The sequence below is a fragment of the Macrobrachium rosenbergii genome, chromosome 21, assembly GCF_040412425.1.
Source record: "Macrobrachium rosenbergii isolate ZJJX-2024 chromosome 21, ASM4041242v1, whole genome shotgun sequence".
NCBI classification, from domain to species: Eukaryota; Metazoa; Arthropoda; class Malacostraca; order Decapoda; family Palaemonidae; genus Macrobrachium; species Macrobrachium rosenbergii.
Genome location: NC_089761.1, coordinates 50736660 through 50751772, shown reverse-complemented (window position 1 = coordinate 50751772; position 15113 = coordinate 50736660). Strand labels below are relative to the sequence as shown.

The 15113-nt window shown below is 34.2% G+C and overlaps 1 protein-coding gene across 1 annotated transcript in view; it reads left to right on the top strand.

The window, feature by feature from the left end:
• The window catches only part of nAChRalpha2 (nicotinic acetylcholine receptor alpha2), a 199749-nt gene that overhangs the window by 96832 nt on the left and 87804 nt on the right, over positions 1-15113 (top strand). The window contains exon 2 of the mRNA XM_067123828.1: positions 2649-2758. Within this exon, the coding sequence (XP_066979929.1) occupies positions 2649-2758 (110 nt within the window). The remainder of the gene's footprint in view (positions 1-2648; positions 2759-15113) is intronic.

The following is a 15113-nucleotide window of genomic DNA, read 5'->3' as shown; positions in this document are numbered from 1 at the left end:
GTCACTCATTCTTTTTTCTTTCTTCCTACTGTTCATGTGTGTCTTCCCCTTTTTCTTCCCTCTTCCAGTTCTGTACTGTTCCAAAGCCTGCGTCTTGCTTTTTTGTGCTCTTTCCTCTTCCAGTCTCTCTCTCTCTCTCTCTCTCTCTCTCTCTCTCTCTCTCCCTCACATTTCAACGCTCCCCATGAATTCTTTTTCCGGCCACTCGATCTTGGCGATCGACAAGTAAGGCCGAGGGAGTCATTGTTGACTTGAGTCTGCATACAAGTTGACATCTGATCCCAATCTCGGGAGCTCTCTTGCTCCCTGGCTGATTCTGGCTCGTCCCGCAGTCCTGCAGACAGCGGGAGATCAGGAACACAGGGAGACGGTGTAATAGGAAACAGTCTGTCAGGGGAAATAAGAGAGAGAAAAATTTATTAGAGAACCGAGCCAGTGAAGCAGTGTAGTGGAAGAGAACAGCCTTTTCGTTTATATAAAAATGTAGGTCAAGTATTTTTTGAATTGTTTTAATGCGCGTAAGCTATCGAAAAATCCCGGAGGAGGAGATATGCAGGGAAACAGTGTGTTTCTTGGTATAATCTCTTCCAGAATAAGCGAAAATATTTTTGTGATTGTTGAATCGAAAGGAATTCGCCATAAAAAATTATATTAACCCAGAAGGTTCTCGACTCGGTAAAAACAAAAACCAAAAGTTATATATGTCCTCATCTAACGTGACAGTTGGCCACGAAAGCGAACAAAAAGCGGAAAACTGAAAGTGAGCTCGACTGGAAAGATCTGAACTTGTTGACTTGGTGAGTTTGAGACTGCCTGAATAAGAAGCAAAGAAAACAGACGCGGAGTTGTTCGTACTCCCTGCGTTAATGATAAGGGTAGGGAGTGAAAGAGAGGGAGAGAGAGATTTATACACTAAAAGAAAATTTGCCACAAATGAAGTTAAGTATTTTCCCATGATTATACAGTAAAATATGTCACTTAGCTTGTAATTTTAGAGGTTATGTAATTATTTCTTTTGATAAATTTCAGACTCTAAATGGAAATGCATTGAGTAAAAATAGCAATAACTCATTTGGGTGCAGAACAATACTAAATGAATGTAAGGTTTGTTTCTCCCTTGTAGTACAATCCCTGATGAAAAAAAAACTCCAAAACTGTGTCATTTATGATAATGTCAGTCTTTCATTACCGTCCGGGTATTCCACACTGTAAGCAGCTTAAAGTATGATAATATTGATTGTAGTGTCATAGATCTATTAGGAAGAGTTGGTGAAGTTAATGAAGAAGTAAAAACGCGGATCAAATTTTGCCTTTGTACTGAAAAAAATTATATTTAGTTAGAATATTTGTCCTGCATATTAAGCTTAGACGAAGTGAATATCGGTACCTACTCCCGTTGGGGCACACAATAAATATATTTTTCTTGCCAGAGAGTTATTCACAGGGATGATTTTTATTTGTATGAAGATAGACGCAAATATGGACGCTGAAGAGATATTAAAACCAGAATTGTGAGTAACTATTTTGCTCGATACTGAAGTTCTTGTCAAGTATCCAAATACCGGAAATAAAGGCGTGATATTCAAATGCATTATATAATATATATATATATATATATATATATATATATATATATATATATATATATATATATATATATATATATATATATATATATATATATATATATATATATATATATATATATATATATATATATATATATTAAATATATATATATATATATAATATATATATATATATATATATATATATATATATATTTATATATATATATAACATGTATATATATATATTTATATATATATATATTTATATATATATATATATATATATAATATATATATATATATATATATATATATATATATATATATATATATATATATATATAATGCATTTGAATATCATATATGAGAGAGAGAGAGAGAGAATGAATCTATCCTTGAGAAGAATAAAACAGCCTAATGAAATGAGACATTGTATGTACAGAACAGACAGACTGTCTGTCTGTCTGACAGACAGAGAGATATATATATATATATATATGTTATATATATAATATATTTATATATATATATATATATATATATATACATTTCATTAGGCTGTTTTATTGCTTCCCTATATATATATATATATAGATTCATTCTTCATTGCCACATCGCTCTTTTCTCATCCAGCTTTCTTCATTAGGGAAGAAATTACCACTATTGTGATTACACATAAGATATTGCATACACCGTTTATTTAACATATTCGCCCTATGAGGCAATAGCCATTCTATTTGGTATTTAAAATAACATAAAGGCAGCATTATAAATGTCAGTTATTCATGTGTAATGTTGCAGGTGTGTTCATATGCTTTATTTACTAATCTTAATCTTTGTAAAAATACGGAAATCCTCTTTATCATATTAATTATTTATGTCTAATGCAGTGCGCTACAGTATTACGTACCTATGCGCCTTTTTCCATTGCTTACTTTCCTTCAGTGTTATTTTAGAAATGACAGAATCCCTCCCTTATACACTAATTCTCACTTCTTACCCCTAAAGCATCTTCTAAACTTTGTTCAACTTCCACTCCCCTCGTAGTAACTGTTTTTCCATTCATGTCTCCCGCAGGAGTGGCGCGACCACAAATTCCACTGGGACCCTGAGGAGTACGGGGGGGTCACCGAATTATACGTTCCTTCGGAGATTATTTGGCTTCCGGATATTGTCCTCTATAACAAGTGAGTCACTAATCTGTTGTGTACTTGTGCATCCTGTACGCGTGTTTCTAGTATGGGCGAATTGATTTTGTGAGTACTTTCAATTTAACTCGGTGGAGAGGGCAAGCAAAGGCCAATGTATACCATTGGCTCGCACTTTCTTGCATTTATTTTGAATGACCCAATTGTCAGACTTTGTTTATTTAACTGAAATTATATAAATTAGTAAAGGCTTTTCAGCCATTTTCCCCTATAATTGTCCATTGGTTACCCTGCTTAAAATGTCGCGGGATCTAAATTTATCCATGTGGATAGCTCGTGCTTCTCCCTCATCTATATATTCTCTCATTTAAAAACGTTTCCTCCAGCCAGCTCCTACCTTGGTTCCTTACTTAATCTCTAATACGTCTGAAAGAACACCGGGAGAACTTTTCCCACGGAGGTAATATAACGTTGCCTTCTCTAAGGACTCTTTTGTATCGTTGTATTTCTTCTTTCACCCATAAATATACATTACGTAGCTTTGTTCCCAGCATTAAGTTTCTTCCCCTAACAATGGGTGCCTCCAGAGGGAAAACGAAGTAAGTCACTGCCACATAAATACTTCAGTTGATGAATCTTTCATAAACCCCATGTGCAGAAAACTTCTGCATGTAGCTTTCTTTGTAAAAATACACACAAAACTCATTAGGCGTGAGGTTGAACCTCCTTACACAAACTGCCTCATTCATTGTAGGTCTCTTTCTTTATTTAGTGTACTGTGATAAACTCCTTGATTCACTTATTCCGTGACTCACCACTTTTCTCATCCTACTGTCATCTGAATAGCTATACAAATCAGTCGCTTCCATCATCTCAGTATCTCTTGTTAACATTCATCATTCCATTTATTTGGTTCCCATAATCTTATGCTGTATCAACTTTCTCCTCTGGTGAACACTTCAAACGTTTTTACTATTTTCTGCAGTTTTTCTTCACTATCCCCAATAAGAACTGTATCATCTGCAAAATAATATCAACCATTAAACATTCTATTCACAACCCATTTTATAATCCCACAACATTTTCCTTTAAGCGAAAGGGTCTCTACACACTCTGGTCTCAGACCCTTTTTTTACACCAAACCAGTCACTCTCCTCCCATCTGCATATTGTCTCACTTGCATTGTGTAAAATTGTATTCCCACGTAACAAGTCATACTCTATACCTGTCACCCTAAACACCCTCCATACTGCCCTTTTATTAATTTTGTTAGAAGTCTTTTCTAGGTCCACATATGCCACATACAGGTTTTTCATTTTATTTTCAAATTTCACACATGCCTGTTTCGTAATAACCACGTGATCCACACACCCTCTTCCTTGTCTAAACCCACACTCTTTTCCTCTATCAATACTTCTGTCCCATGACTCACTTTCTCAACTCAGAATACTACCATATACGTCTCCTTTTGTACTAAGTAATATGTATGCCCCTACAGTTCTCACAGTCGTCTCCGTCACCCTCAGTTCTTCATTGGCGGGGTGGTAGAGCTTTCGGCTGGCACGCTGTTGGCCCAGCGTTCGACTCTCCGAGCGGCCAATGAAGAATTAGAGGAATTTATTTCTGGTGATAGAAATTAATTTCTCGTCATAATGTGGTTCGGATTCCACAATAAGCTGTAGGTCCCGTTTCTAGGTAACCAATTGGTTCTTAGCCACGTAAAAATAAAATCTAATCCTTCGGGCCAGCCCTAGGAGAGCTGTTAATCAGCTCAGTGGTCTGGTTAAACTAAGATATACTTAACTTTTCCGTCACCCTCACACTTGTATTCGGGAACAATTTATTCGCTCACCCGTTCCCTCTCCCTTGTTAAGAAATACCTTTGTCAACCACTTTCACTTGTAATCCTTTCTACTCGAAGCATTTTTCCATTCTTTAAACTTTTAATTTTCCCCTTTACATACATTTCCAAAAACATTTGCAAACTTACACTATCCCTTTCTACTGTCTTTTCATTCAGCTCTGTCTCTACTTTATCCACCACATTCAACAATTCATATATATATATATATATATATATATATATATATATATATATATATATATATATATATATATATATATATATATATATATATATATATATCCTTTGGGTAAAACTCTGAAGGAAAAAAAGGAAAAACAAAGCCATGGCTGTCTGTTCCATTTTATTCCCTGTTCTGCCAACAGGTGTTTCAGCCATTCGTTTATGGCCTTCGACAAGGCTGCAAAAAATCCAGAGCCCTGACTACACTTCAGTGTACAAAATTAAAGACTACAACAAAAAACCAGTAAAAGGAAAACTCAATAAGTCTTCGTACGAGAAGAAAATTGAATCGACACCTAGCATTAGTAAGATAATTAGGCTGAATTGATGTCAGGAAGGTGAAATTGTGAATGTGCTTATAGGTTGAGGTAATGTAAATCATGTGGTATACTGAATGTGTGCAACTGTTGCCTCAACTAATAGGTGAGCAAAGAGGGTAGCAGGAATTTTGCAAAAAAAATTAAATGAAAAAAAAAATAAAAAATATTTTTATGCAGCTGAAGTATGGATTTTTACTGATATGCTGAAAAAACGTAGATATTCATGAGGTGAGCTGTTTGCATTTTATAAACAGAATAAAAAGATTTGAAAGAATGAGGAGCAGATGTGAGAAGCAGATGCGTTCAAAGGATCAACATAGGTGAAAAGATGGATAGTGTGGCAGAATGTTTACAACTGGAATGTATCAACAGGAATTAAACGGAGACCGAGAAAGGGTTGGCTAAATAGGTTGGAAGGGTAAAGCCAGAATATTTATGAAGTGTGAAATTAAATGTAAGATAGAGATGAGGGGCACCATGTTTGAAGTCGAGGGGATGTGTTTTCTAGTAAGCTTCCTGTGTAGGAATATGCAGCGGTTGAAGTTGTGAAGTTTCTTCAGTGGATATTCATTACTGATTTAACATTTAAAGAAATGAACTCGAACGTGGTAATGACTTGATATGCTTTGACATCTCCCTTATTGGAGAAAATTACTCGTGAAACACTAAATACACAGGTATGTTTTTACATGTTTGTATAAGTATATAAATAACATCAAATAAATACAGAAATAAATAAAGCATAAATTAAGCAATAAATAGACGTCTGTCTGGAATGTCCACAACATAAAATTAAACGCAGTCAGTTACAATGCACCTGCAATATTTTGACGCTGTTATTGTTGTTAAATAATTCCTGAAGATAAATTGTCAGTTGTTACAAGTCACATGCTTTTCGTTCCAAAGCTGTTTGATAAGATATATATTATCATTAATATTTTTGTTTACAAACTGATATATATTAACATTTCCATAAAAGTTAAGACCGTCCAATTTGTTGTACAAACGTGAGGGTTTTTATTTCAAATAGATTATTTTTTAAATATACATGTACAGTGTTTATATATAACATTTTTTATTGTTTCGTCGTCCGTATAAGAAGTGCATGCTCTCGGTGAAAAGCTGTAGGCCTAAACATTACTTTCCCAAAGGAAAATCAGTTCGTTCTCAGATTCAATTCCCATATGGACCTCTTCCCACAGCTATCTTGTGGTCCTGGGAATTGTTTTATCTGCCAGACATTGTTTCTGATTGTCCCCAAAATCAAAGACGAACACATGGGCTTATTACCTCTTTCATCGCAAAAACTGTAGGCTTAACGAAATAGTACGCATTCTTTCTCTATTATTTCTTGGAGGCTTCACTGACCACTTTTCCTTATATATCTTGACATTTGTAAAATGTTACTAACCGTCCCTTGTATTTTCTTTTATCTTCAAGGATTTTATTAGGTATGAGGAATGTGCTTTCAAACATATTTTGCCTCCTGACTTAAGTAATGCTCACATTTAGAACACCTAATATTTTGTCGATGGGAAAAGGCAAACATGAATTAAAGTTTTTTAGGTAATGAATATGCTCTAAAATACAAATTATTTCATACAAAATCAGTGAATATACAGTATTCTGAAGCTGAGACCAACGAATTTGGTTTTGGTGCACTTTCAAATAAAAAATTCCTTGAGTTTTACCACTGTTTGCATACATACTTATAGCATTACAGTCATGCATAGTACTATAAAAACAGCAGCAGTAGGAGCAGTAGACCACAGAATTAAGATAACATTCATATATATATATATATATATATATATATATATATATATATATATATATATATATATATATATATATATATATATATATATATATATATATATATATATATATATATATATATATATATATATCATCTCAGATCATTTATTACCATTTGATATTCAAGTATGCAAAGTACATTTTGTACTTGATTTTAGATGTCAACTGTACATTTTCTTACAACTGTCTTCCAGGTTTAACTTACCATGCTCCAAAACCATGTCCTGTTGGCTATAGTTGTACATTATACATCATTTTTATTCTCTAATTATGCGTAGGAAATTGAAGGCAGTATTTTCGAAATTATCTCTTGACTACCTGCAGAGTATTCCAGACTTAAAAGGTACGAATTTGTGTATTTCCTAGTGTAGGCAATTATACACGGAGATAAATCAAATTCCACTTCTGGCAGCTCTTTCTAGTGAAACAGAATACAGAATCAACACCATCTGTTAACTGTTAAATACTATGAAAAATAATTACCTGAGTAATGCGGCCGGATTTGTGTCATTATCCTAATAGTGCATAAGTCAGAGTTATCTAATTCACTTCAGATATTAGAACTCTTCGTGGCTTTCCATGCCTTTTTTGCATGTGGTCTTGTATCCTTACATATAGAATCCTTGTTACCCATAATCCATGCTCTTTGCTTCACCGCTGTCTGTTAACTCATTCTGAATTCATTTTACTTTTTATTTTCGTTGTTTTTGTACCATTCTTAGTGTCTTCTGGCCCCCTCCTCGGGGCTGTTCCTCAACTTCACCAAAACAACTTTTCAGTCGCCTTCTTCTCTTACTGTTCTTAAACAAATTGTTCTTCTTTTCATAAATCATACTCTTTTTTCCCAGCTGTCATCAGAATTAAGGTTTCAACCTTCCATGGTCCTGTGCGGTGTTATTGTAACAGATTGGGTAGTACCTCTTCTTAAATAACATTCCCATTACATAATATAATAATCCTATATATTTCTATTAATGTTTGAGAATGTTTAATTCAACCCCCTTCAGAACTCTCCATCATTTAATGATATATCTTGGGAGAATTACATCATTTGCCTGGCTAAGCTTGTCCCTCATAAGGTGCCACGTGTATTTCTCTTCTAAGCCGTTGTTTCAGTTATTAAATAAGATTAATCCATTCTCGTATGGAATGTTGCTCTCTTATCTGGAAATAATCCTCAGCCACTTTATTGTTGACTGAAATGGTTATAATAGAACCATGGTCCAGCTCTTACTTATAACTTGGATTTTCTTCAACTCCATAAGGCTACCGCTTTCTGTGCGTCTCTTATTGTATTCTGCAACCACTTTTTTTAACCGCGTTGTACAGTCGCCCATACAATTTTCAAACTTTTTCATGATCTTGAACGCCAGCATAAAGTCAGGAACAATAGTTGTGTTAGGAAAAGCTATTAAATGAGACTGAAACGTACGGGTAGGGGGTTGGTTGCTCCTGTCTTCAGTAAGGATGAAAGCAAAAGGAATATATGAGTTTACTGTTGAGGGTACAAAAAGGAGAAGGGCGGGGGGAAGGGTGATAAAATGGTGTAGAGGTAAGGAAGAGGGAGATACTCCTTGGTATGTTCTATTATTCCTTCCTCCATGTAGCCCTATCTAAAAATGGCTGACTGACTTATGAGGGAGGGTCAATTAGGTAACGAGTATTGGTGTTGAAAGTCGTTTCTTTCTTGTGTGTGTTTTTTCTGTAATACTTGCAATATTACCCCACAACTGCTGTAAGAAGTAACAGTTAAAGAGGTTGGACAGCAAGGGGGAAGACTGGAAGTAGGAATGGATGTAAAGTAAAAGACTATAAACTGTTTTCAGCCAGGGGTCGAAGTAACGCTGAAAACTATCCTTTAGTAATACCTACTGTGTGCTGCACGAGGTGCACTGACAGCACTGTTCCCCTACAGGTTCCTTCGCTTATCTGGAAGAAAATAAACCCTTTTTTGAAGAACGAAATTTTTCTATTCCAGCACCTTTTTGAGTCATTGCATATGTTAGGTGTTCACTGGCTGTAAGGAAGTCGTGAACTCAAGGGTCAATCGATTTGAGCAGAACTCTACCATTGAAATTTTTCATCCAGTGATTGACCATGGTTTGAACACCCATGACTTGTTTTTATCACGAGACACATAAACAGCATTCGGTGGCGCTCTCAAGTTGAAAAAGGATTATTAAATAGCTTGTTTAAACACAACTTGTTGATTTTAGTACGTGTTGCTTCCGCGTCCTAAAAGTGAATTTCAGCCAATTACTTTGGGTTAACGGGGCTCACACCACATTAATCAACTGTAGGAGCATCATGCAACTATCGGTCATAAAATGTCTACTGGTCTCATTCATCCATCACCTAATTTATCTCCATCATTTTGTCTCGCCCAGCGCTCTCCATCAATCTCTCTCTTCATCTATCAGCAGGCACGTTGGTGAGTGCCTTCCACACTCATCCATTTTAAGCACATTTATCTGCCCTCTATATTTTGACTTTCTCGAGTTCTTTCCCTACTTCATTTTCTGTACCCTTTCTTTGTACTTCTTGTCTTCTAACCGTACTCCAGAATTCGAAAATAGGTTTAGTTCTACTCTCTCTCTCTCTCTCTCTCTCTCTCTCTCTCTCTCTCTCGTCATCATAATGTATGCGCATATGTACAAGAACTACCATGCATGGCACACACGCAAATGTTTGTGTGGTACATATGATATATCTGATATATATATATATATATATATATATATATATATATATATATATATATATATATAGATATATATATATAAAGAAAAAAGATAGATATATGCAGTAGATAGATAGATAGATAGATCTGGGGCTGACAGCAGTAGCTTTAATGAGTTGTACAACATTACCTACGCATAAATAATTTTAAATTCATCATAATCTAGAATACTTCCTTAGTAGTCTTGAAGTATTTCTTATCCCAGGACATAATCTATAGTGTCATTAGTTTACTGAATAAAGATATCCGCTAATAATATCATTAATAAATCCCATATCCAATATCATAATTTTATTGTCACCAAGAGAAGAATATGCATCCTTACGCGAGACGTATGTCAAGAGCAATGCATTAAGGGCGCGAATTAGATTTAGGGTTGAATCTCAGGATAAAGCCAGGGTTAGAAAGAGCGCCGACACCCTCTCTTCCTCCGTTCGGTAAAAAGTGAAAGTGAATCATTTCGCCTTAGAAGTGGTCGCAAAAGGCCAGTCGCTTCCTCCTCCTGATTGATTGCCTTCAGATAATGGAAAGTTCTCCTTCAGAAAATTTATCATGGACCCAAGGTTTCTTTCGGTCGAAAGTTAAGGGGTCTGAGCGCTTGCACTATACCGTTCCTCCTCCTCCTCCTTTCATCATCGTAATCTTTTTCCGGTTCCCCATTCATAACTTTAATAAACTGAATGTGTTTTATAATAGAGTAAGCATAGTCGAAAGAGTTGTAATTCAGTGACGATGGATAGACTTCATTTGGGCATTTTTATTTATGATTTATGACAACATTTTGTTACGTGTTAATTAAGATAAATTACATCAAAGCTAAACTGCGGAAAAATTATTAACCTTTCCACGATACCTACATGTAATACATACATAATGATTAACATTTATATATATTTTACGTTTATTACGTTGTCCATAACAAAATGTATGATTTTTTGTTTGTGAGATAAGCGACATATCATTAGTAGTTATTTATATGTAAATTGTTCAAGATGATATTAGATCTTAAACTATTAGAAATTGCGTTCTTTTCCCTGATCCTCTAGATGATTTTGACATATTCTCTCTTTGGGAAAGTGGGTTCCGTTCTCAAATAACAAAAAACAAACTGCTTCCCGCAGAGTTCGAATCTCCGACCGAGACATGAAGAATAAGAGGAATTTATTTCTGGTGATAGAAATTCATTTCTTCTGCTATAATGTTAGTTCGTTCCACAATTTAATTGTACCCGTTGCTATAACCAACTGGTTCTTAACCACGTGAAATAAATCTAATCCTTCGGGCCAGCCCTTTAGAGCTGTTAATCAGCTCAGTGGTCTGGTTAAACTAAGGTATACTTACTTTTTTATAAGAAACCTATACAGGTATAGTGCACAAGGTAAGAGGCCTGATTTTTAGAACAAATAACAAAAACACAAACATCTTCCCTCAGTGTTCGGTAAGACTGAAGAGCCATAATTTGGTGAACTACTTTGAAGTTTTTTTTTTTAAGTAATTTCATTGTGAAGTGATTTGTTCTTCTGCTTCAATACTAGACGTTAAGTTTAATTTACCCACTAAAAACTACAAACACATAGCAGTCTTCCATATGTTTACGGGTTACTATTTATTCTTTACTGTAAAATAGTTGTTCATGCCAAAAAAAAAAGACGTTAATATAAGACAGGGGGACGCAAAGTCCCAGCCACAAGGGCACTATGAACCTTATCGAAGCTAGCACCAGAGTGACTTCATCCTGCAAGTGCTTACCTGTTTAGCTGGTCCCGGGCTGAACAACGGCCAGTCTGATTGTGCGTAGACTTTGTTCCCCATAGGCTTCCTTTAATACACACAAACACACACACACACACACACACATACACATATATATATATATATATATATATATATATATATATATATATATATATATATATATATATATATATATTTCTATATATATATATATATATATATTATGTATTATATTTATATATATATATATATATATATATATATATATATATATATATATATATATATATATATACACACACATACATATACATATATATGTATATATATACACACATACATATACATATATATGTATATATAGGCTTTTGATGTTTTAATACAAACAAACACACACAAATATATATATTTATAATATATATATATAAATATTATATATATATATATATATATATATATATATATATATATATATATATATATATATATATATATATATATATATATATATATATAAATATATATACATATACGTATATATGTATATGTAACTTCATCTTGCAAGTACATACCTACAGTATTTAGCTCGTCCCAGGCTGAACAACGGCAAGTCTTAGACAATTGTGTGTTGAGTTTGTTCTCTATTAGACTTGTGTGGCTTTCTTCAGCACACACACAGTTTTATATATATAGTATATATATATATATATATATATATATATATATATATATATATATATATATATATATATATATATATATATATACTATATGTACTCAGCTTCATTATATACAGGTAAGACTGAGATCAGCGATAAGATATTCATTTCAGGTAAAGTATGTCCCAAACTTTTCTCCCCTTACTTTAATTTTTATTTGTCCATCTGTTTAAAAGAAAATACGGCAGTGTAAATGAAGTCAGCAATGCTAAAGTCTCGCATTTTTCTTTTTCAATCGACAGTGGTAGAAGTATCCCTTCTCTTAGCCCTCCTCACAAGCGTGGCCATGGGAAATTTCGACTAATTGGTGTATATGCCTTAATGACTCCAGAAAGGAACGAACTGAAATTACATCATTATGTAAGGGGAGCAAGGGTTAATCGACAGAGTTCTCTACTTTGCTCTCCTTCAGGCATTAGAAGAAGTGGCCATTGAGCTCATGGGACTGCCTCAATGCCAGTTTGCTTAATTTTCGCGTTTTCTCTCCATTACTTCGGAGTTAGTGTTCCTCTCTCACTCGTCAGGGCAACTATCTCTTCTTTTTTATGCATATTTAAGATGTGCACGTGACAAACGTGATAGCGTACACATACATACATACGAAGAAAATTTAACTCACTTATGCTTAACCTGCTTTGTATATTCCATGTATATGGCCCCGAGGTGAAATAAAGAAATTTATTATTATTATTATTATTTATTATTATTATTATTATTATTATTATTATTATTATTATTATTATTATTATTAACCTAACGTGACCTAACCTAAGGCTCAGCGTTTGTTGCATTGTACTTTCTGTATTTTAGCGGTAATTGCATCTTAGGAATGATTAAATTTAAAAGCCGCAATACTAGAACCGTTACCATCGACATGACATTGAATATAGGGAAATAAACAGAAATACTGATTATTTCATATTTATCATGATCATATCTATAAGTTCCCGGGAATAGTAACAGATGTTTAAAATTTGTATAAGTCATTTGCTGAGAGAAATCCGCCCATTGTTGCAATCAGGGATAACTGTTAGGGAATTTTTTTTTTAAGGGATTCATATTAGGGTCGACAGACTTTTGATATTTTTAACTCTTTATAACCGAGGCTCACTTTTATTTGAAAGAACTCCAGTCATATTTTCCATATTTTTGAAAGTCGGAGGAGTTGTTATAACAGTGTTACGGATGATCGTGAATTTCTTTCCTCTGGATTTCGAAGTCTCGTACAAAGACTTTCATTAATCAGTACATTCTTTATTCTAATTGGCCATTTACCTAAAGGCTCATATTCGCCTTCACCAACGTTTCAGTAATAACCTATATTACATACATAAGATAAGATAGCATCTAAATGTCTATATGTTCTCCTTAAACTCCTAAGGTACAGTACGTGCTCGAAATAGAAGATTAGAGTGTCGTTGGTACTATCAAGAGGGGGAGATCATAATAATATGCTGTTAAACCGAATATGGGCTTCCTCCGTTGCAGAAAGAGAGAACTAGAAGATAGTAATAATAATGCCAATAATGGCAATGAAACTAATTGAAGGCTTTCGGCTTGAAAACCATTATTATTATTATTATTATTATTATTATTATTATTATTATTATTATTAACCGTGTACACATCCTGTTGTAAATTTGAAACATTTTGCGAAGTGGCTGAGCTGGTCGGGATATCCCATGCAGTCCCCGACGAGTTCATTTAAATTTGCCATCAATGGAAAATAAATTTGGCCTTTTCAAATAATTGCCATTTAACAGTTAATGGATGCAGCTCATTTCCTACATCGCTTTTGCATTTTTTAATTATCAAAATTTTATTATTCATCTTATTCACAAAACACTCTTCATTTCTAATAATGTTTCACTTCCTTCGTTTATTTCAGACGTTTATTTTCCACATGTTAATTTTCCAAGTATTTTTATCATTGATGTTTTGGAACAATGTTCATAAGTTTTAATCGTAGGTTATGATTAAAATATTTACTTTCCCGTTGTTCTCATACTTATGTTGGGTGCTTGTCTAAGTTTTAATCGTGAGTTATGATTAAAATATTTACTTCCCCGTTGTTCTCGTGTTTTTGTTGTACAGTATACTTTCCTGATTCAAAAATATAAACATTTCTGTCTTTCTTATTCGTATTTATGCTAATAATATTACCAAGAAAAGAAAGTTAGAAAGAAAGAGGCGGGGAAAGCATTAAGGGGGACCAAGAGTAAGAAAAAGAATTAGAATAAACGTTCGCGTAGAAAAACGCTGTAGAGTGGGGCCGTATCGGCTAACTATTGGGAAGAGGGATGGCGCCGTTCGGGGAGAAATGAGGCAACCGGGGAACCTAATGGAGGCTGAATTAGGGTAGTCATGGCCATTTCACCCTTCTACAGAATCCCTCGAGGCTTCGGTGAGAATCCCTCGAGGCTTCGGCGCAATGAAAAGCCAGCGACTTCCAGCGGAAATAGAGAGGGAAAAATTGCCAATTCTCCGTTAAATGGACACACTGGAACTATTTAGAAAAAAAAAGTTATTCAGGTTCTTCTAAGACTGTACTACATGTTGTAGTGCATTCAGTCGATTTCTAAAGTCCAGAATACAGTAAGTCGATTTCTAAAGACCAGAATACAATCAGTCGATTTCTAAAGACCAGAATACAATCAGTCGATTTCTAAAGCCTAGAATACAATCAGTCGATTTCTACAGTCCAGAGTAGAGTAAGTCGATTTCTAAAGTCCAGAATACAATCAGTCGATTTTTAAAGTCCAGAATACAATCAGTCGATGTCTAAAGTCCAGGATACAATCAGTCGATTTCTAAAGTCCAGAATACAATCAGTCGATTTCTAAAGCCCAGAATACACTCATTCGATTTCTAAAGTCCAGAATACAATCAGTCGATGTCTAAAGTCCAGGATACAATCAGTCGATTTCTAAAGTCCAGAATACAATCAGTCGATTTCTAAAGCCCAGAATACACTCAT